Consider the following 23288-nt stretch of genomic DNA (forward strand, 5'->3'; position numbering starts at 1 on the left):
ACTGTAAATGAAGCAGGGGTTACTGCTCATTCTTCTGGAACAAATTATAAGATAATTTTCCCAAGAGTTCATTATGCTGCAGTGAGAAGGATTATTTACAGATGGAGAACATTCAACCTTACTGGGAGTAGGAGTTACAGGATAGTCACCCAAATATCAGACCTGTGATGCTCTGTCATATTGTAAGGAACCCCAAAGCTAGGTCAGGGGGTCTATGGGCCCCTACCAACATGGTACATGGTACAGTTTGCGACTCTACCATCAGAAAAAGACAACTTTAGATTTCATTGGAGGCCAGACATGAGAAAAACACTTCCCTCCAAAAAGCATACAGCAGCTCAGCTGAAGCTGGCAAATTTATATCTGAATAAACCACAAGATGTCTGATAAAATGTCCTTTGTATAGATGAAGCCAAAGTGTAGCAGTTTGGCCATTATGCTTGATGAAAACCAAACACGGTGTATTGATACAAGGACCTCATATCAGCCCTCAAGTGCTATGGTGGAGAAGGTTGTTATAAAGCTGTAGGACCGGTACACCCTGTAGTCATTACGTCTAACATGATATCCTTATCTAAATTCGAGCCCATCTGTTGTGAAGAGATGAGTTTCAGTTTATAAACAAAGTTCACAAATCCACGTGAAGGAAGCTACACACTAGGCAATAGGGATTCTGCTACAGAGAAAACACCCTGAACCAAGGCTAACCTGGTTCATAGAACTTGGGCTGTTCATGCTGATACTGGATTATAAAGGAAGGAGTGGACATTTTACTTTCTTGGGTGCACATATGTCCAACTCTTAGCTGATTGGTACATATGCTTGACCATCAAATCTGGCAAAAGTGAGTTATGGTCAATCCCATCATTAATCAAGGTGCATAGAAGTCTAGAATATGCTCACAAGAGTGTCATTCAGTTGTACAGATAGAGAGATCCATACTGAGAGTGAGAGGTCCAGTCCAGCAATTCCAAAGGGAAAGGTTCTCTTAAATTCCTAGGGATTTGATTTTAAGTATTATGTCAAATATTGTAGCTCAGTTTTGTTTAAAGTGTCTCTTGCTACGCCCAAGTAAAAAAAGGCTCATGACACTTTCTCGTGCACTGTCCGACAGTGGCAGTTTGACCACAATTGAATCATTCAAGTCACCAACAAATCTACCAACAAATGGCTGGAAAAGAAAAGATTTAAGGTGTTGGAACAGTCAAGTCAAAGTCCAGAGTTCAGTGCTGTTGAGATAGTGTGATGGAAAGCTAAGAGAGATGTGTATAAATAAATAACCTCCAACATCAATATACTGAAGCAGTTTTGTAAGGTGGAGTAGCGCAGAATTCCTTTATTATGATGTGAGATCAAGCTCATGCTGTTAAAAGGCGGTTCTACAAGCTTTTGCTGTTGGATTATTTTTGATGAATCAGAAAAAGGACAAAGTAAAATTTGTTTTGTGTTGTTTGTCATATGGCAGTAGACTCATCTAGTTGTCGAAATTTATCAAGACAAGATGTCTGTACCTTAAGTATGGATATGTATCCTAAATCATTGACATTAAAGTTGATGTATTTACTTCTTCACGTTAAAAAAGGTTTTTACACAAAAAATAATGCCATTTGGCACAATCATATTGTTTAATTAAAAAATGTACACGCGAAAAGTGATCACTTAGTAGACAACAAATAACAAAATAAATCTGGCCTGGGTCAATGAAATCTTGGCATTCCAAATGAGCAATGCTTTGGCTCAGGGATATGTGGTCACATGAAGAGCAAAAAACCTAATAATGATAACCTAAATTTGTCCACTTGTCTGTGCTATAAATTTGTTTTCTGTATGTTTCCAATAATTTTGATCATTTTTATAGTCAAAATCGCTGAACTTGCGCATTTCCTGTTCAAATAAAGGGGAGAAATGCAAGGTGTGGCAGCGACGAGCCTCACCTCACCTCGGACTGCGCTCACCCTCACACACTGGGTTGATGCATGCAATTGGCGCTGCCTGTTGATGTCTCTCTGTATGTCGCCAATATAATGTTTGCAGATGCGTTTATTATACACCCTGACTGTCCACAGTCTGGCTAATATTTTTAATGAATGTGTGTGACATATTTAGTCTTGCTGATCGGACATAAAACCACAGTGAAAAGGCACAAGGTGAGGCAGACAGTACCGTGCCACACTGAAGGGGGCGCATGTGAGCCCAACAGGTGCTTGTTGCTGCTGTTCTTCTATGCAGAGGCGCCAATTAGTTAGCGATATCAGAAAGTCAAAGAGAGACTCTTAAAACTAAAGGAAAATGAGGACTTTTATAAGAAAGTGACAGAGATTTTCATGGAGAAGGATAGGCACATGGACTTCAATTACAAATAAAGGTAAGACCATAAGCGGTTTTTAATTTTATAAAAAAAATGGGACAAGACTAAGAAAAAAACAATCCAATATTTAAAAACTAAATTTTGACCTTAAATAAAATATTCTTTTGTTCTTCTTGTTATCCTTTTGCTGAACAGTCTATCAAAATTAATTAAAGCATCAGAATGAAAGCTTTTAAAAACAACTAAATATTTCAATTAAGGTCAAAATAGTTTGTTTTTTTTGTACACCACTCTATACTTTCATTTGCTTTGAATGACTACGAATTGTGGAATTGCAACGGCAAATTTAGAACACATGGAGAGTGCAGCGCAAATGCGCTCTCTCTTGTCGCTATAAATGTAACGTACTTTCTTAGCCAATATGTACCTTACCTTTGTGAGTGTAAAATATGCTGATGAGATTTGAAACGTAACCAGCAGTCAATGTGCATGCTGCCAAATGAATAGTGAATAAACTGCTCTTTTGGGTTCATATATTTGTAGATCTGACTCTGAAGGAGTCAGCCATGAACTTCACCATATATCACTGCTTTGGCTAACATACCAACAAAAACTGCCCCCTCACATCTTGTTTTTCCCTTCTTTTTCTATCTTTTTCTATTGTATCTGGCAATGCCACTTTCTTTCTGTTATGCTGTTGCCTCAGCTGACCTCCTTTTTGTAGACTCATAATGTACCGACAGGGTGTGACAAATTAAGTCCTGCTACATCTTCCCACCTAGTCCCTGACATGACGCTTTCCATCTTAGGCGCCAGATCAGACCGCAGCCCTACAGTCATAGCCCGTCTTTAGACGAAACACGTATGTGGACTAATGGCTGAGCTAAAGAACAACTTCTGTAATCTGGGTAGCTAGCGTCATTACTTGCAAGTACTGTGCCATTGCTTTAACATATAAGGTGCACACATCAAACATGATCAGGGTGAATTGTAAAGTGTCAGTGATATATTCAGGTTCACTCCTAGCTCTTCATCCTTAACAACTTCCATGCTTCTTCACCTACCAGGATCTGAACCCTGGCCCTTATACTCCAAGCACCTCCATGAAATAGATAATTAAGTAACCTAAATGGTTGAGTGAAAAATAAGCCTCTATAGCCTGGGTGGCAAGTGCCATTGTTATCTGCAGGAGCAGAATTTTATCTTGTTAGATTCTTGCAGTTCAAACGCTGTTACATTTAAGCTTACATGGTGAAGGGCGTGACACAATGCCATGACGACCTAAATCAGGCTCACCCTTAGTGCTGCCATGGTTCATCTCCCACCTGAAGTTAAAATCCCACCAGCTACACACAAAATAAAAAGGACTTCTTCAGCCAGGCTGGCTAATGTCACAGTGTACAATGCACCTGGCCCATTGTTACAAGCCCACATATCAAATGCTGTTACAATTTTGTTATTATTTCTTGATGAAATTTGCAAAACAAGAGCAGACATTACAGACTTTTATACAGAATTATTGATGTATTTGTTAAGCATTTTTCTGTCTGATTCATTCTTGAAAAGGAGATTAATTCTGCAGAACAGGTGCGGCCGCACATCACAGTTTGTCCTAAAGGCAGTTGATTAATTAATTGTCATTCACACCTTTGCTTGTTCATTGTAAATTGCTTGCATTTTAAAAACCAGTTTATTTAGAAAAGTAATAGGACTGTGTTAAAAGGCACATATTGATACGAGTGAAACTAAACAAATGGTCTGGTTAAGCAAAGCAGCTACTGTGGGTGTCTGAGGGGCTTGGCTACAGACCACTGATTGGTAAGATATACATAACAAAAACTTTTCATGTTCATCCTGTAATAATGCAGAAGGTGGGGACTGGACACTTTCAAAGTCTATCAGGAAAATGTGTGGAATATCGAAATTACCTATAAGGAATGCATATGCAGTGGGAAAACATCCACAGATATGGCATATATACAATAAACATAATCATGCATCCATTATCCAACCCGCTATATCCTAAGTACAGGGTCACGCTAGAGCCAATCCCAGGGCGCAAGGCAGGAAACAAACCCTGGGCAGGGCGTGTGCACACACACACACACACACACACACACACCAGGGACAATTTAGAATCGCCAATTCACCTAACCTGCATGTCTTTGGACTGTGGGAGGATACAGGAGTACCCGGAGGAAACCCACGCAGACACAGGGAGAACATGCAAACTCCACGCAGGGAGGACCCGGGAAGTGAACCCGGGTCTCCTAACTGCGAGGCAGCAGCGCTACCCACTGTGCCACCATGTCGCCCTAAACGTAATCAGCCATATTAATTTATGCCCTAAACGTAATCAGCCATATTCATTTAAGCATATTAATATTTATCTTGTCACAAAAGCAGACCACAGACATAAAATGGTTTGGGGCAGCCACCCATATATATTGTGCCTTGGCTGCAAATGGGTTCTAAATTGATCAAGATGATCACAGGTTCAAGTCCAAAACAGAACTGACTATAATAGGAAAAGATGGCGGCTTTAAAGCCCAGGAACGGAAGTGACGTCATTGGGACCGGAAGTGACATCTTCTGGACCAGGAAGCGACATCTTCACTGGTTCCCGGAACTGGAAGTAACGTCATCCATGGCACGGGGATTGGAAGTGATGTCATCACTGGTGCTGGAAAACAGAAGTGACGTCATCCATGGCACCGGGACTGGAAGTGATGTCATCACTGGTGCTGGAAAATGGAAGTGACGTCATCCATGGTGCCGGGACCTGGCAAGATTTCCCATGGATGGTCTGCAGAAGATTGAGAAAGAGAGTTAGTGCAGCTCGCCACCCCCTGGTCTGGCATGGTAGTACTATTCTTAAAGCCTTTCAGATGTCTCCCAATCGCACATGTGTGACAATCAACAAAGCAGAAATAAGTCAGTGATTAATTTGTAATAAAAAAAAAACAGTTTTAATAATTGGTTTGGGAGAGGTATGAGTTAGGTATAAGGAATCGGGCAATGCCAGTCTGTGTCATCTGCTCTTTAGCTGCTCTGACCTGGGTAGCACCTGCACTATGCTGTTTCAGGTCAAATATCCCTCCTTGGGTAACTGAAAAAGACATTGTACATGTAGCGTCTTGTTCTGGATGTTCCACAATACTGTGTGATGTGACTTTTTATTTATTTATTTATTTTTAACACTGACAATATGTAAACACCGCATTATGGCAAGGATGATGCTCAATGTGCAATTTCACTCAGCGCACGGTGCTTGTCTGTCTGCAGCTCCAGAACAACTTGAAAATGAAACTCATTCACTCCGCTTGTATAACTGGTTTAATTGTTCTCATGTTATTGTCTGCACTTTGAAGAGCTTGTGTATTGTGATATTGGCGCCGACCCGACACAGACTGACACGGGTAAAATAAACAAAAAGATTTTATTTTTTCTTCATCTGTGGGGCACGTCTTCCCCGTAATCCCCACAGGCACAACACAGTCCCAAAAACAAAGAAAGAAAAATCACCCCAAATCACACACTTTGTCTTCCACTCCTCCCAGGGCAGCTTCGTCCTCCTCCTCACGACTCTGGCACCCAGAGTAGTGGCTGCAGGCTCCTGTTATAGCCCACCCAGAAGTGCTGCAGGTGCTCGTTGACCTACTTCCGGGTGTGGCTGCGCTCCCGCCCAGACGGGCTCGTTGGCCGTGCAGCTCTATGCAGCTCCCTCTGGAGGAGGCCACGGAGCCCAACCAAGATGAGCTCAGGTGTTCCACGAAAGTGGCCCCGACGCAACCCAGGGGGGCTGCCAACAAAGGTTCAGAGGGATGTAGTTTGGCTCCCATGGCTGCTCCCCTGGATCTAGTGACAAAGGGGCGTCCCGGCCAGGTATGGGTCCTGGCTGTCCGCCACAGTATATATGAAACGATGTGTGTGGAAATACAGGACAAATCTCGTCCCTTACTCTTTCAGTATTTGTACACTGTATTTTATGTTCCAATACGGGATGATCCCACCTGACAAGGGACAAGTGGCAGCTCTACTGGTGTGTGTGGATGAAGACCATTATCACAAAACAACATAGGAAATGGTCAAATTAGACTTGGATTCATTTGATGCTGTTTCATTAAATGTGAAATTGTCCAAATTAAATTAACACATTTAGGAGTTGCATTAAAAAAATTAATCGCAAACATTTTTTACCCGTTAATCAGTAGCTTTACTATACTGTATAATATGCAGGAAAAGTAGCAAATTTTTTGATTCCTTCATCCAAAGCAAATTACTGTATACTAGCCAACCCGCAGCGTAGCATACGCCGCATAATTATGTATTGATGGGTGAACACTTCCTGAAAGACACAGTTGTCCAAATGGGGTGGGTTTGAGGATACAACTGTAGGTGAATGAAAAGATGGAACTCTGGAGAGGGCAACATACAATTGTCCGTGACTGAAAACTGGAGGACCGCCATCGCGCCTCCACCTCCCAGAGCGAGGGATGGCCCCATCCGCCCCGGCCCCCCCGCCATTCTAGTCTGCTGATTTCTTAGTCATCGTTCAGTATGCACTGCCTGCTCATTTGCCCGCCTCCAACTCCTCACCTGAGTCGCTTTCGTCTGTGTACAGTCCACATGCACCTGTGAGTCACGTTGACTGTTCATTTTCCAAACACCTCCTCGGTCGCTTTCGTCTTTGCTACAGTCCACATGCACCTCTGAGCCACGTTGACTTATCATTGTTCTTTGCGGTTTCGGCTGCTTTTCTATATATAATCCACCAAGTCACCCGACCATGGTAGTAGCAACTGGGGGTGTGTACAAAGGGCAGGGACTTAATCAGTGTGCGTGTATGACCCGCACTTACTGGGAATTCCTCGTTCGTGGGGAACAATTTCAAGCCCCGGTCTCCATCACGAATGGGGTTCAACGGCTTACGCACACCTCTCGGCACCGGGTAGACACACGTTGATCCATTCAGTGTAGTGCGCGTGCAGCACCGGACATGTAAGGGCATCACAGACCTGTTAATGCTCAATCTCACGTGGCTGAAAGCCACTTGTCCCTCTAAGAAGTTGGACGCCGACCGCTCGGGGGGTCGCGTAACTATTTAGCAGGAGGGAGTCTCGTTCGTTATCGGAATTAACCAGACAAATCGCTCCACCAACTAAGAACGGCCATGCACCACCACCCACAGAATCGAGAAAGAGCTATCAATCTGTCAATCCTCCCCGGGTCCGGGCCAGGTGAGGTTTCCCGTGTTGAGTCAAATTAAGCCGCAGGCTCCACACCTGGTGGTGCCCTTCCGTCAATTCCTTTGAGTTTCAGCTTTGCAACCATACTCCCCCTGGAACCCAAAGACTTTGGTTACCTGGTTGGCTGCCCGGCAGGTCATGGGAATAACACAGCCGGATCGCCAGTCGGCATCATTTATGGTCAGAACTACGATGGTATGTGATCATCTTCAAACCTCCGACTTTCGTTCTTGATTAATGAAAACATTCTTGGCAAATGCTTTCGCTTTCGCTCGAATTGTTGGTGGGCGGGGGCTCTGTGAGTTGGTGGGCGTGGCTCTGTCATGCGTGTGCCATGGTCGGCTGCTTAGTGAATTGTTGGTGGGCGTGGCTCTGTCTTGCGTGTGTCTTGCTTGCCATGGACTTAGTGAATTCTTAGAGTTGGTGGGCGTGGCTCTGTGAGTTGTCGTCGTATCCCATTGTCTTAGAGTTGATGGGCGGGCGTGGCTCTGTCTTGCATGCTCCATGGTGTCTTGCGTGCCTTAGTGAATTATATATATAGATGATCAGGGTACAGTATTATAGTCTTATAGTTGGAAGAAGGTTAAATGAATTGCTCAAGGATACACCATAAGTCAGTGGCAGGAACTGAATCATCAGCCTTAGGGTTTGAAGTCCATTGTCTCAGCCTCACTAGTGGTGGCTGTGAGGCTAAGGATCTGCACCAGTATCCTGAAGACTGTTAGTTCGAATCCCATTACTGCCAAAAGGGATCCTTCTCAATTTGGCCCTTGACCTGCAGTCGCTCCAGAGGTGCTGTACAATAGTGGACCCTGCGTCCTGACCCCATGGAGTATGCATAAAATAACAAATTCCTAATAAAAGAAATTGTATAAGGCAAATAACTAAATAAAAAATATGGAGTGACTATGGAACGGTTACAGACGCAAATGTCTGACAGGAATCATAACCTGTTGGGATGATGTAGTGCATTGGTGCGCAGGTTCAGCCCTGGACTCCGACTGTCACTGCAGGTTTTTATTCCAACCAGTTTCACTTATTAATTGTGTCTTAATTTATTTAATTGTTTAATTAGCTGGTCTTTTTTCCGTCTATTATTTTGCTTTTAGAAAAGTATTCTAGCATGATATCTGGAGAAATGTGTTATTAGCACAGCTTTAAACGTTTAGCTTTTTTTTTTTTTTACAATTTTCTTTTCATTGCCCCTTTTTCTGTGGTGCGTCTTCCCTTAATTTTATATAAACACTGACAATTACAGAGAGGCAGTACAGGTGCAAATAACAGTGAATGCCAAAATGGAGCAGCAACCTCAGTGTCATTTCATTTGTGCGCTGAGGAAAGGCTTAAATCAGTGGTTTACAAGTTCAGAGCTGTGTTACTCCAAGCAACTGGACTTCTCAGTTAACACAAGATGTTATTCTCCCGTCTTTGTGTCGATCCAAAAATGACTGACTGCAGTTTTGTTTGAATGTTATAAACATTTGTATTTTCACTGGGGTGAAATTATTTCTCTACTTTTGAAATGTTCAGGTTATTTAAGCCTTTTCTGAATAATTAGCACACAAGTGAATGACACTGAAGCGGCTGCTTTCCTTTAGCATTCGGAGTCATTTGCACCAGGGTCTACACTTCTTGTCGTTAGCTATCAGAATCTGGATACAATTAAGGGAGCAAATTCTAGTTAAAATGCTGTATTTGGTGGGCGGCACGGTGGGGCAGTGGTAGTGCTGCTGCCTCACTGTAAGGAGACCTGAGTTCGCTTCCCGGGTCCTTCCTGTGTGGAGTTTGCATGTTCTCCCCGTGTCTGCGTGGGTTTCCTCCGGGTGCTTCAGTTTCCTCCCACAGTCCAAAGACATGCAGGTTAGGTGTATTGGCGATCCTAAATTGTCCCTAGTGTGTGCTTGGTGTGTGTGTGTGTGTGTGCTCTGCGGTGGGCTGGCACCCTGCCCCGGGTTTGTTTCCTACCTTGCACCCTGTGTTGGCTGGGATTGGCTCCAGCAGATTGGCACCCCGTGACCCTGTAGTTAGGATATAGCGGGTTGGATAATGGATGGATGGATGTTGCATTTGACAGAATATGATAATAAAAAGCTATGACAAACAATACAAAATTCCTGAATTATTTCTTAAAGTAAATATCATACTGGCAAATCGTGTACATGCAAAATAAGAGGAGGAGAAGAAGAAAATGAAATCAATTAGAAGTAAGGGTGACCCACTGATTAGTAAAACCAGCAGCCACAGTGGTACCCCAGGAGTGAACCTGAGAACCCCTGATCTAGATGATACCGAGATCTACTATAATATGAATTGTAGTTACTAAGCTTGGTGGATACTTGGATCAGACAGAGCTGGAATCTTCTGGACTATGAAGCAGATCATAGAGACCACAGTTGACCATGTAAATGTAAAAAACACATAACTTGAATAAAAGTCCTGCACAGCAGTGTCTCATTCTGAGTGGCTTCAACATGCATTTTAACTTTAACCTGTTTATTTCTTGCAGGCACAGCGTTAAACATTATATACATTGTAATCCCAATGATTCCACTCCTGCTGCTGTTGTTGGTTGCTACAGGAGTGTTCTGTTTCAAGCTGTTTGCTCAAAGGTGAGTTCTTTATAATGCCCTAAAATGTGTTCTTTGTTATTCACGTGTGTCTAAATGCATCCTAAGGCAAAACCCTGTGTCTGTTTTGTAATCTTACTATTCAGTTTTGAGTTGCTAGTGCATAAAATGGTTGTTGTCCACTTATACTGCAAACTGAACCATAGTTGTTAGTCTCCAAAGCAGAACAATTAGAGTCACAAAAACAGAGGCAGTATTTAATAGACCAGACAATTTCATATTGTTATGTCTTGGGCCTGACCACGATCTTCGCTACTGCTGCATGGCAACAAAAATAGGTTTGTTGTCGCCTGGGGCCATTCAAGGCCTATTTGTAAACGGGGGCCTCTCCTTCAGTGATTCTATCATCATTTGCTAGACATGGCAAGTGCCTTACAGGTGTTAGGAAACTGGGTTCAATTCCAAGTGTATCCTTCTGGATTTTCTTGGGTACTCCTAATCAATAGCAATTCTTTACATTTATATACTCTATTCTTTACTTTTCTCACTACTGAAAGCACTTTACATAGTGAGTGAGTTGCCACTTCAACCACCACTAATGTGCAACATTCACCTGGCAGCCACTCTTACTACGCCAGTATGCTCACCATACATGAGCTGTTAGGTGGTGAAGGGGTGAGACATAGTTAGCCAATTAGAGATGGGATGAATAGGGGGCCAGAATGACCAGGCCGTGGTTGTCAATTTAGCAAGGACATCGGGATACAACCCTACTTTTTATGAAGGATACCCAAGGATCTTTAATGATGACAGAGAGTCAGGACCTTGGTTTTACATCTCATCCAAAGGACAGCAGCATTGTTACAGCATAGTATCACCGTCAGTGCACTGGGGCTTTGGGATACACAATCAGACCACTGTTGGCCTTGCCGACACCTCTTCTAGCAGCAACCCAAGCTTTTCGTGGTCGGTCTCCACAAGTCTCAGGTGGATGACTTCTTCTGAAGTGTATGTGGTATGGCTGGCCTGGTAAGACAGAATGTATCCTGCAGTAAATTGTTTTTCAAGAACTCTGTTTGTCAGAATTTATGTGATTTGCTTTATTGTTAACTTCTCTTCCCATTCAAACTTTTAATTTTGAATTGACTTTTAATTGACTTGTTTGTTTTTAAGATTCAGTTCTCTGAATGACTTACTTTTTTCTTCACTCCACTCAGAACGGAAATGAGATATAAAGTGATTCAACAGGTGTCAAATAAATGAGTCACAGACATCATGAAGATTTGGGGCAGCCACCTGTATATTGTTTTCCCGGCTGCAAAAGTTTTTAAATGTGTGATGTTCACAGAACAGAGTCCAAAACAGAACTGACTTGTATTGATAAAAGATGGTGGTTTTAACCATAGACGTAGAATTACTAGACGCCTCATGACCAGCAGCATCATACGTCAACGTCGCCGCCATATTGCGAGTGGCACTGCTGTGGCGTGAAGTAATAGATAAAGATGCCTCACGCATGTGCTGCTTGGGATTGTACAAACCGCTGTACGCTCCAAACCAGATCACAGGGATTATATTTCATAGGTAAAGCTGAACAATTGTTTTGGTTATATTTGGCCATAAAAAAATCCCGTTTTATAATCTTAACTTTAGCTACGCCAGGCTAAGCTAGCAAAGCTATGCATTTATGTGCTCAAGTGAGTCTCCAAACAACGTTTTGGCTAAACGTATTTAGTCACTAACTATGTAGATTTTTGTTAGCTGTAAACATTTCTCAAACTTTGGAAGTTTCCCAAAGAAATCCATCTCAGGAAGCAGTGGGAGGTAGCCCTTAGATGGGATTTTGGGAAAGCTGTCCTGTGATGTGTGCCGTGCTAGTTTGGTAACAGATGCTGTACCGACATCATATGATCAAAGCTACCACTTGCTCACATTAAAAAAACAAAGGAGGTTTGATGATTCCTTCTGAGAGTACAGTCAAGGTGGTCAAATTAGCTGAGTGTGTTATCCGACAGTCGACATTAGGGCAAGCTGTGAGTGTATCTTTGATCAATCAATTTGTTCAGGCTGAGATTGGTTCAAATGATGTGTTTTTTCTCAAGGAGCACATTGAGGAAACACAGTTTGAAATTGACAACCATCATTTTATGCTCATGTCTTTAGTTGTGTCTGTCTTCCACAAACTAAGGCTGCACCATATTGCCAGACTGAATACTTTCAAATTACAGAGTGGCAACACACGGAAAAAGCTATGTAAGACCGTTCTGTTTAATGGATTTTAGATCCTATCCTGTATATATTTAAGTAATCACATTGTGTGTGGGTGCGCGTGTGTGTGTGAGAGAGAGAGACATTGAGAGAGGAATGAGTGAAATGTTTTCAGAAATTATTAAGCTAATTTGTATACAATAAAATTGTTTATTTTTGTCATTAAGTGTATCATTTCACTGTTAAAAGAAAGACAAACAAAGATAACTGGCAGTAACAGTGCAAAATTCACAATTGGTATGCCAGTTTGAAAAGATAAGTTTTGAGGGTAGTTTTAAAATGTGTTATTGAATCGAGCTGACGTATATGAGAGGGAAGAGAATTCCAGAGTTGAGGAGCACTATGAGAGACGCGCAAGCTCCCATAGAACACAGTTTGATGTGCGGTACAGAAAGTAGAGCTGCAGATGAGGATCTGAGTGAGCGAGACGGCGTGTAAGTCTGTAGGAGATCAGTGAGGTAGGGGGGAGCATTAAATGTTAAGAGCAGTATTTTGTATTGTATCCTGTAGTTAACAGGGAGCCAGTGAAGTTGAGAGAGAATAGGTGTAATATGTTCAGTGGATTTAGAACAGGTTATTATCCTGGCAGCAGAATTTTGAATAAGTTGTAAGCGATGGATACGTTTTTGTGGGATGATACATAGAATGGCATTACGGTAATCTATACGTGAGGTGACTCGGGCATTAACCAATACTTCAGTACTGTGTTGCATAAGAACGGGACGAAGTCTAGAAATGTTTCGGAGATGGAAGAAGGCAGTCTGAGAAAGTGTTACTTATATGGGAGGATTTAATAATAATAATAATTATTATTATTTAATAATTGTCATTATTAGTGTATAAATGGATATAAATAATTGCATGTAAACGATTCGCCAAAATCTGTTGTATGTAAACGATACTGTTTTAAACGTTATTGTTTTTTCATCAGAAAACCCGGTTTCCATGTTTACCTGTTTTAGTTTAAATGGCACTTTTGCCACTCGCAATATGGCGTACGCACTGACATATCGTGTCGCCTGGGCAACACAGTGAATGCAGCGTCTATCTATATATGTCTATGGTTTTAACAGATAGGATGGGAAATTACGTCAGCAGCGCCAGAACCGGAAGTGACGTCATTGTCTGCACCAGAGCCGGAAGTGACATCTTCATGACCGGAAGTGGCGTTATCATCGGAACTGGAAGTGATGTCATCATCGACACCGGAACTGAGCAGGATTTCCTGTGAATGGTCTGCAAGAGACTGAGAGAGACAGAGACAGCACACTCTGCCACCCCCTGGTCTGGCGTAGAATAATTGCCATTATTTAGACCTTTTAACTGTTTCCCATGCGCACGTGTGTGACACGAGTGACCAGCGAAGTCAGGCCTCAAACTCTAACTAGTTTCTTAATTAAACGTCCTCACAGGTAGTGCAGTGGTAGTTGGCGCTGCTTTGCAGTAAGGAGACTGTGGAAGATTGTGGGTTCGCTTCCCGGTTCCTCCCTGTGTGGATAGCGCTTTGAGTACTGAGAAAAGCGCTATATAAATGTAATGAATTATTATTATTAGAAGACAATTCTTTTTGTTAATTCAAACTGGAATTTAATTCTATGGCTTGTTGGTGCCCTCATTCTGCCACAGCAGACATTTCCAGAACGGCTGATTTTCTTTATTCTAAGAACACCATCAAATGTTTTACAGAGCTGAGCAGATCAATATTATTGAGACCTTTGCCTTTCTTTATTTTCAGATATTGCGGACACAGGTTGTTGGTCATGAATGCCAGTATATTAATTGAACCACAAGGAATTGTAGATTTTCCTCACCACAGTCCCTTGACAGTGATGGGCTGGTGGCCCTGCCTCTTGGGGGACCATCCACAAAACACAAGGCACATGGAAAAAGATATATAGATCTAAAGAAACTAAATAATCAACAATGTTAACATAAAAAATGAATAAAACATACTGTACCTAAAAGAACCCTGGTCATGGGGGTGAACACTGGCTGAAACATAGCAGTGCCCAAAGGTAGGATGGAAGAAAAGACCAGTGGATGGAATGATTAAAGGAGGGCAACAAAAGATACTATAGATGTCCACAGGCAGGGATATGAAAAGCTAAGGAAACAAACAAGAATCAAAAGGCCATACCAGAATTGCTAACCAAATATCAGAAATTCAGAGTAAAAGTCTTGATTTGTTTGCCCCTCACTGTCTCTATGAATATTTTTGTCTTTTTTAACAAAGCATGTCATTTGTGGCATAATGTGTTGCTTGACTACCATGTTACATGACCAGTGTGAAAATAAGAGGCACTATACCAGTGCTCAACCTGACACAGACAGACGCGGGAGGCACACTACTAAAAACAAAGTGCTTTTATTTTTCTTTGCTCGTGTGGAATGTCTTCCGCAACACCATGAGCCCATAACACAGTCCAATAATCACTGTCAATCACAATCCCAATACTTCTCTTTAACTTCTCCTCCACTCCATTCCGGCAAAATTAGTTCCTCTCCTCCCGACTCTGGACTCCTGGAGTGGTGGCTGCTGGCTCCTTTTACAGCCCAGCCAGAAGTCCTCCAGGTGTTTGATGACCTATTTCCGGCTGCACTTTCGGGTGTGGTTGAAGAACCGCCCACACAGGCTCCGGAACAACTACAGCACCCCTGGCGGCACCCCCGGATCCCAACAAGGTTGTAGAGAACTCCATCTTCCAAGGAGCCCTGCGGGAATTCGAGGCACTACTGCCACCCAGGGGGGCTGCCATCTAGTGTCCTGGGGGAGGTACTGTTCTGACTGTTCTGGAAGTGATAAACGACTACAAAACAGCGTATTGATGGCATTACCTTCATAACAATAAAAATAAATAAACACATTTAAAACACAGCAAAAAAATTTTCAAAATGGAACAAAACAAATGAAGGAGCAGAAATATACAGATTTTTGGTAAAAAATATGCAGGTCATGACAATTTCTCACTCGACATTTTCACCCTTTCCCTCACTTTTTAAATTAGGACTTTGGCTGTTCCATTTCCCTTCTTTTCCTGACAGTCTGATGTACTATGCTTAGTTGACTATGTCTCTATGGTTTCCTGTTGCTTGTACTGCCAGGAAGAAAATCAATCAGGGCAGACAGAATTGCAGCTAAGAACAAGAAAATGGAGTGAAAAACAAACTATAATTAAAGTACAAGGGGTCAAGGCCCAAAAATCAAAACTAAAACTGAAAGTACCAAAACCAAATCAATAACCAGAAATCAAGGTTGAGAAAACCAGCCAGAAATATTTATTCCTAAATATCGCCATACAGATTTGTTCTAAATATCCAAAAACTTAGACAAAGACACCACCACAATGCCATCTTAAGTAGGAACGCAGCAATAACTTCACTTGTCAAATGGTGGTCACGTCGTAGTAAATGGATGCCATTATCAACAACAACCAACCTGTAGTAACATGGGATAATTCAAAATGGTGGCAACTATGACCCAAAATATAGTACAAAATGGCACTGCCGTGGCATTACAAAAATAGTGATTAAAAGATATAAATATAAAGGAAAACCCAATAAATATAAAATAACAGAAACTGATTTAGGGGATCAAAAACCAAGATTCACAACTTTCCCAGTCTCATACTATTGCATCCAAAGTCAGACAATTACCAACTGTCATCTTTTTCTGATACAAATCCTTTGTGCTCATTTAAATGTCAACATCCATGCCAAGGGTAGACTGGGTATGAAGAGATCTAAGGGCACTGAGCCCAGTTCACAAAGGAGATACACACAGAAAATTAAGAGATCTTTGGCAACTCGTTTGTGATGGATTTGTATCCATTCTTTCTCTAACCATCTTATCCAGATTGATTTATATTTGCAAAATATCCTCTTATTGGATGGGCTTAAGCTAATCTAGCATCCAAGTGGCAGTTTTTGACCAAGGGACAGTTTCAAAGCCATGTAGAGGTTTAAAGAAGAGCACAAAATATACAGAAACTTATAATGTATAGTGAGTGGGCACAAGTGACGTGACACCTCATTAACAGAGACTGAGCTGGGATCTGATCACAGTCTTGCAGTGCTAATCATAACGCCATTGTGCTGCAAGCCAAAGATGGGCATGTTAGGTTATGTGGGAAGTCCAAAGTGACCCTTTATGTGTAACTGAATGTGTGTGTGCCCTGCAATGGACTGCAATCCCTCCCAGTGTGGAGTATGGCCGCAGCTTATCCCGGCCAATACCCCCAGAGGTGGAGCTCTCCCTGCAATGTGGAGATGCCCCGGGTTCCAGCAGGGCATCATGGACCTTGGAGTTTCCCATCACAGCCCTGCTGGATACCATGGGGACCCCCAGGGGACGCTGCAGGGAGGCCCAGGGACTTCTATTTGCCTTATAACCCGGAAGTACTTCACAGTCGAGGGGACAGAAGCAATGACATACTTCCGGGTTGAAGAAAAGGAGATTTCACCTGACCCGGAAGTGTTAAGAGTCACAAGGACTGAGGGACAGAAACACTTCTGGGTCAAGAAGTATAAAGGGACTATGGATAACCCCAGCAGCCTGAGCCGGAGTTGGGAGGGAGTGCGACAGAGCTGCTGGGAGGAGTAGAGGATTGATTGTTTATTGTGTTTTGAATAGTGATTTATTATTGGAGTGTTGTGGAGTGGCGGTGCTTAGGGCACAGTATTATAATAAAAGTCAACATATTGGACTTGTACCAGGTGTCTGACGTGTCGTCTGAGGATTCAAGGGGACGAGAGCGCCCTTATTTGCCACACGAGATTAGTTCTTGGGTTGTGCTTATAAATGCATGTTTATATGATTCTCTGATATACCTCTTCATTAATGGTTCATTCTCAGAATCTGACAACGCTAAACGTGAACTCACATGGAATGCTTTTCCTTTTCTTTAAATAATGGCATTTGTAATGTTCTTTCTTTCTTCTCATGGTTTTATAAATAGCATGATAATGACTGGTTGTGTCATTTCCTCTTACTAAGAATAAACTTAATTTGGAACTTGATTGCTATTTAAAAGTTAGAAATTTAAAGATCTATTGTAGCAAGCTAAGACACAAGAAACTGCCTTTTTCCTTTTAAAGTCTACCATGTTGATCTTCTGTATTAATAATTGTAACACATTTTCAGGGCCATCTAATAATTAACAGATTCTATCTGGGCCTACCTCATTCAAACTGTCTCTTTCTTCAAACAGCCATAGTTTTCACATGAATAGTAGAGGTAGGCCTGGCTAGAAGCAGGTCCGTGTGTATGTGTGCCCAACCTGTAGAATGGGCACCTCATCCATGGTTGGTTTCAGATGATGCCAGGACAAGCCCCTAGCACCCTGTGATTCTGTATTGGAACAGGCCAGTCTGAAATCAATGAACTAAGGCATTTGTATGATGAATCATTTGCACTGTTATTTTCAGACAAGTTTAAACTCCCTGAGATTCCAATACTTGTCCATGATATGCATTCAGTTCAATCTTGGTCACCTAGGACTATTTCGCTTTGAAGATCCAAACTGTCCTCATTCTATTTATTTTCACAATCTCTCCTAACTGCCTGCTTACCTTAAACAATTTCAGCCATTGGCTTATAACAAGTACTGTATGTCACTGAGATAAAATTAAACACCTGTTTCGAAACTTTGTGCCAGCATGCGTAATATAGAGATTAACACAAACCAAAACTTATCTCTACACTTTAGTTTTTTTTTGCATGTGTTAGATTGTTTATAATAAATTAAAATTACTACAAGTTGAAGAGACACAACTGTTTATCCACTGATTTACTGAACCTGCCTAATCCAACTGCATAGTCACAGGGGGTCAGCTCTGGACAGCGGACTATTGCAGGGTACACTCATTCGTACAGGGCCAATTGAAAGTTACCAGTAAACCTGTGCTGTAAATCTTTGAGATATATGATGAAGTTTGAATAATTTGGAGTTAAAAAAAATGAAGCACACAAGTGGAGAATGTGCAGACTTCACTAAGGATTCAAGTCCAGTCCTTTGAAACTGTTAGACACCAGCGATTTAATATACCAAAAACACTGTGGAGTTTCCACTCCATGAGTATCACAGAATTTGTATGATCTCGTAAAGTCTCTGTAATAATAAGCAGAATGCTCCACATGTGATAAATATGAAAGTAGACAACTTTATTGAGCAAATACCTATATAACATTGTTATTGACAGGCACTATTGCCTAGTTTCTCAGAAATTCAGGCCATAATACATAAAGATGCTGGTTCAGCCTTACAACTGATTTGCTGTCTTTGGCACCATGATCTCTATACCTACCTGTATTCTAATTCTAAATTATAGAATGTGTAAAGATTTGCCCTGAATTTCTTTTCTTATAAAGTACCTTGGGATGATTTTCACTATGCATAGGAACCATATAAAAATCGTTTTTTGTTTATACCTGAAAATGAAATAAAAATTTATATATAAAGAGAATGACTCAAGAGCACAAATGTAATCCATACTACTCAACGTACAAGAACACAAAAACAGGCTCTCTACCACAGTACATGGTTTCATCCCACAGCCCTGCGCCACTTTCTCTGTGTCTGTGCTGAAAAGGACTGGTGTCCAATCCACTGCTTCTGGGATTGATTCTGGAACCTGGTGACCCTGTACTGGAAAAGAAGGTTTAGAAAATGGATGGAAAATTTTGCTACTCCAGTTTCCTTCCAAAGTTTAAATATGCTTTTTTGAGCCTGCTGATGACTGTGAAATGTGGGCACGTCCATGATATATTTTGCATTGCACTTGGCACCTTGTTTGAGGTTGGCTTCTGCCATGTACACAATACTGGATAAACAGATTTAGAAAATGGATGTACGGGGGACATCCTGTTTAAATATTTATGTGGACCAACCACCTTAAGTCAGGCAAAATAAGTAGTCATTTATTCACTGGTAATTTTTAAGATATTCTATTCATCTGAATTAATTCTTCAAGCATGTCTGCTGTCATTTAAGTAAATTGGCATTTATGAAATACCCCAAAAAAAACACTAAATTCAGAATAATTCAAAACAAATTCCAAAACATTTTAAAAAGAAAAGCAACAAAAATAAGCTATTACACTAGACAAAAAGTGCAATAGAAGATACAATATCCTAAGTACAGGAGCAACAAGCAATAGTCAGAGAATCCTAAAGCAAAAGCAATAAAAACAACTAACCAGACAAAAATGAGTGAAGCACAAAATGGAGCAAAATAAACAATTACTAAAAAGCAAATGCCACAGCACTCTGGCTATAACAGCAGGTACTTTAGATAATACTTGATTGAACACTTGAGAGCCCTAAACAAGTAATTCTTGGGAAAGAGACCAGGGTGAAATCCCCAAAACACACAATACACACAGGACAACCAAGTGAGTGGGGGTAAAAAAAAAATTACAAAAACACTAAAAGATAAAAATACAATACAATACAGTTTATTTTTATATAACCCAAAATCACACAAGAAGTGCCACAATGGGCTTTAAAAGGCCCTGCCTCTTGACAGCCCCCCAGTTTGACTCTCTTAGAAGACAAGGAAAAACACCCAAAAAAACCCTTGTAGGGAAAAAATGGAAGAAACCTTGGGAAAGGCAGTTCAAAGAGAGACCCCTTTCCAGGTAGGTTGGGCGTGCAGTGGTTGTCAAAAAGGGGGGTAAATACAATACAGAACAACACAAGTAATCCTCAATGCAATATAATAGTGCAATAGAAATATTACAAGTACAGAGCAGAATTCAACAGTAGATGATATCACATAATACAATTTGGATTTGTTCAGAGTCCTGGAGACCTTGAACATCAAGCTCCCTCCCCTTATTGGCCATTCCACAGCTGAATCAGTGCTGGGCCAGCTAATCCGATGAAAGAACCCCTCTACCCGATGATTCCTACGATCCTCCATCAGGAATGACTTTACCTTAGGCAGGCAAAACAACTTGGCAGGTGGGCAGTGGCACCAAGTGCCACATTTGAGCACCAAGAAGAGAAACAGAATAGGTGAGGGTTACTAACAAATTATAACTATCATATTAGTTATGTTTTAGCGCTAATAACTAACAACAGAGATGCAGTCTGTACAGTTAATCAGCAGCTCTAGTTTGGATATGCTAAACTGTAGTGGGTAGTGAGTCTTCAGCCGGGATTTGAAAGTTAAAACCAAAGGGGCATCTTTTATAGTAGCGGGCAGACCATTTCACAGTTTAGGGGCCCTGTAACTAAAAGCTCGACCTCCCACTGTTCTTAATGTACATTCTAGTTTGTAAGTCATGATAAGTTCAGACAAGTAGTCCGGACCTTGGCCAGTTAAGGCTTTACATGTTAAAAGGAGGATTTTGAAATCTGCACTAAACTTAACAGGGAGCTAGTGTAAGGATTTAAGAACTGGAGTTATGTGTTCGTATTTTCTTGTTCTTGTATTACTTCTTGCAGCAGCATTTTGGATTAACTGGAGGCTATATAGAGAACAGTTTGAACATCCAGTGAACACCGCATTGCAGTAGTCAATCCTAGTATAAATAAATGCATGAATTAATTTCTTAGAATCCTGTTTATTTAGAAAACTCCTTAATTTCCCAACATTTTTAAGATGGAAGAAACATGATTTAGACAACTTTGTAATGTGCACTTTAAATGACATGCTATAGTCAAAAATAACTCCTAGATTGTGGACTGATTCAGTAAAATGAATGGTGATTCCAACTGAGTTAAGTGACAACAAAATACTGTTGAGATCAGCGTCATTCCCTCCAATCCTTAACATCGCTGTTTTATCAGTGTTTAAAGACAAGTAGTTCTCATCCATCCACTCCTTTAATTCACTAAAACAACTAATTAAAGACAACATTGGAAAAACTTCAGTTGGTCCAAAAGAAAGGTATAACTGGGTGTCATCTGTTTTCGAGTGAAAATTAACATGGTGTTTTCTATTGATAGATCCCAGTGGAAGCATGTAAAGTGAAAACAGTAAAGATCGCAGTACTGAGCCCTGCGGGACACCATATCTCACTTCTGTGTATAATGATGGAGTACTGTCACACATTTCTGTACATATTGGAATCGATTTGATAAATAACAACTAAACCAGGCAAGGACGGTGCCTGTAAGCCCAACATTATTTTCTAGCCTGTGCAGTAAAATAGAATGGTCAATGGTGTCAAACGCTGTGCTTAAGTCTAACAACATAATTACAGTGGAATTTCCTTCATCAGAGGATATCAGAATGTTTTTTACAACACACGTTAGTGCAATTTCTGTACTATGACCAGTGCAGAAACCAGACAGGAATTTCTCAAGTAAATTGTGATGCATAATGTATGACTGAAACTGATTGGTGACTACTTTTTCAAGTATTTTAGAGAGAAAGGGTAAATTTGAAATGGGTCTATAATTATTAAGTACTGTATATGTGGGTCTAGGTCTGACTTTTTTAGTAATGGTTTGATGACTGACACTTTTAGTCCATTAGGTACTGTGCCATGCAATAATGAACTATTAATAATGTTAAGAATAGGCATTGCAAGACCATCCATTGCACTTTTTACTAGTTTTGTTGGCACCCGGTATAAGGAAGTAGGTTTCATTTTAGAAATTAAAGTCAAGACTTCCTGCTCAGTTACAGGATTAAAATTTCTAAAGTGTTGAATGCAAAGTTAAACAGGGTTCTGCCAAGCTAGTATATGGTTTGCACTGTGATGCTGAGATTTGGCATCTTATATTTTTAATTTTCTTGTTAAAGAAGTTCATAAAGTCTGTACTGCTTATATTTGTTGGTATTTTGCACTGTACATCTGAAATTCCCTTTGTTAATTTAGCCACTGTTCTAAACAGTACCCGAGGATTTTTATTATTTCTATCTATTATTTTACCGTGGTAATCTGAGCGAGCTTTAAAGAGAGCTTTTTTATATTTTTTAACACTCTCTGTCCATGCAACTTGAAAGACATGCAGCTTTGTTGATCTCCATCAACAAAGCCAGTTTTCAACACTCTAATTTAAGAGCTTGAGTGTTTTCATTAAACCAGGGAGAGTTTCTATGTGCTTTGATCACTTTTATTTTAAGGGGAGCCACTGAGTCCAGAGCATCTCTAAGGATCTAAATTGTTTTCCATGTTTTACATTTGATGTTAACTGATCTAAATTGTTTTCCACAATTATACTTGACTTACTCAAAGTATCTTATAAATATTGAAGCAGAATTACAGTCTAAATGTTGCACTGTCTTTGTTTTAATCTGTGAGTGTATTGGTAAGGGAAGAACCAAATCAAATGTAATTACGTAGTGATCGGAAATAAATTCATTTAATGGAGTAATATTTAAATTTTGGATTTCAACTTTGTAAGTTATAATTAAATCTAATGTGTGGTTATGATTCTGAGTTGGACCTTTCACAATCTGACAAAATCCTACTGAATTTAACAAATAAGTAAAACATTTGCTAAAAGTGTCAGTTTCCACATCAATGTGTCTAAACAAACCGAGTCAGTCCAATTTTCAGTTTGCCTAATTGCCATCAGATTCCTAAAGGTGTACTCCAATTTGCGTATTTTTCCGACCAACTGTAAATTAACTAAACACGTTTGGCAGGTGAAGCTGTCTACATTATCAGCCGGAAAAACCTAATCTGTACATTCTGCAGGACACACAACATATAAACGTGCCCTTGATGGGCAGAGAACTGATGGAACATTAACAAGCATGTTCATTTTCTTTCTTCAATCTTGAAGGACAAATCCTGCTAAATGTAAATATCAAGCAAAAGGAGTGTGAGTTTTATCTCAGCAAGTAGATTGCTTTCCCTCATATATAAAAAAAGATCACTTGTCCCATCAGACTTTTGAAGTGTTATTTAAACTTCTGACAGAGTAACACACATATTCCC

General features: G+C 40.7%; 1 protein-coding gene across 3 annotated transcripts in view; it reads left to right on the forward strand.

The window, feature by feature from the left end:
• layna (layilin a) overlaps positions 1 to 23288 on the forward strand; it is a 99084-nt gene that overhangs the window by 74592 nt on the left and 1204 nt on the right. For all 3 annotated transcript variants that reach the window (XM_028810260.2, XM_028810261.2, XM_028810259.2), the window contains one exon: positions 10064 to 10166. In XM_028810260.2, coding sequence (XP_028666093.2) covers positions 10064 to 10166 — 103 coding nt within the window. The remainder of the gene's footprint in view (positions 1 to 10063; positions 10167 to 23288) is intronic.

The sequence above is a fragment of the Erpetoichthys calabaricus genome, chromosome 9 (genome assembly GCF_900747795.2).
Source record: "Erpetoichthys calabaricus chromosome 9, fErpCal1.3, whole genome shotgun sequence".
Lineage (NCBI taxonomy): Eukaryota > Metazoa > Chordata > Cladistia > Polypteriformes > Polypteridae > Erpetoichthys > Erpetoichthys calabaricus.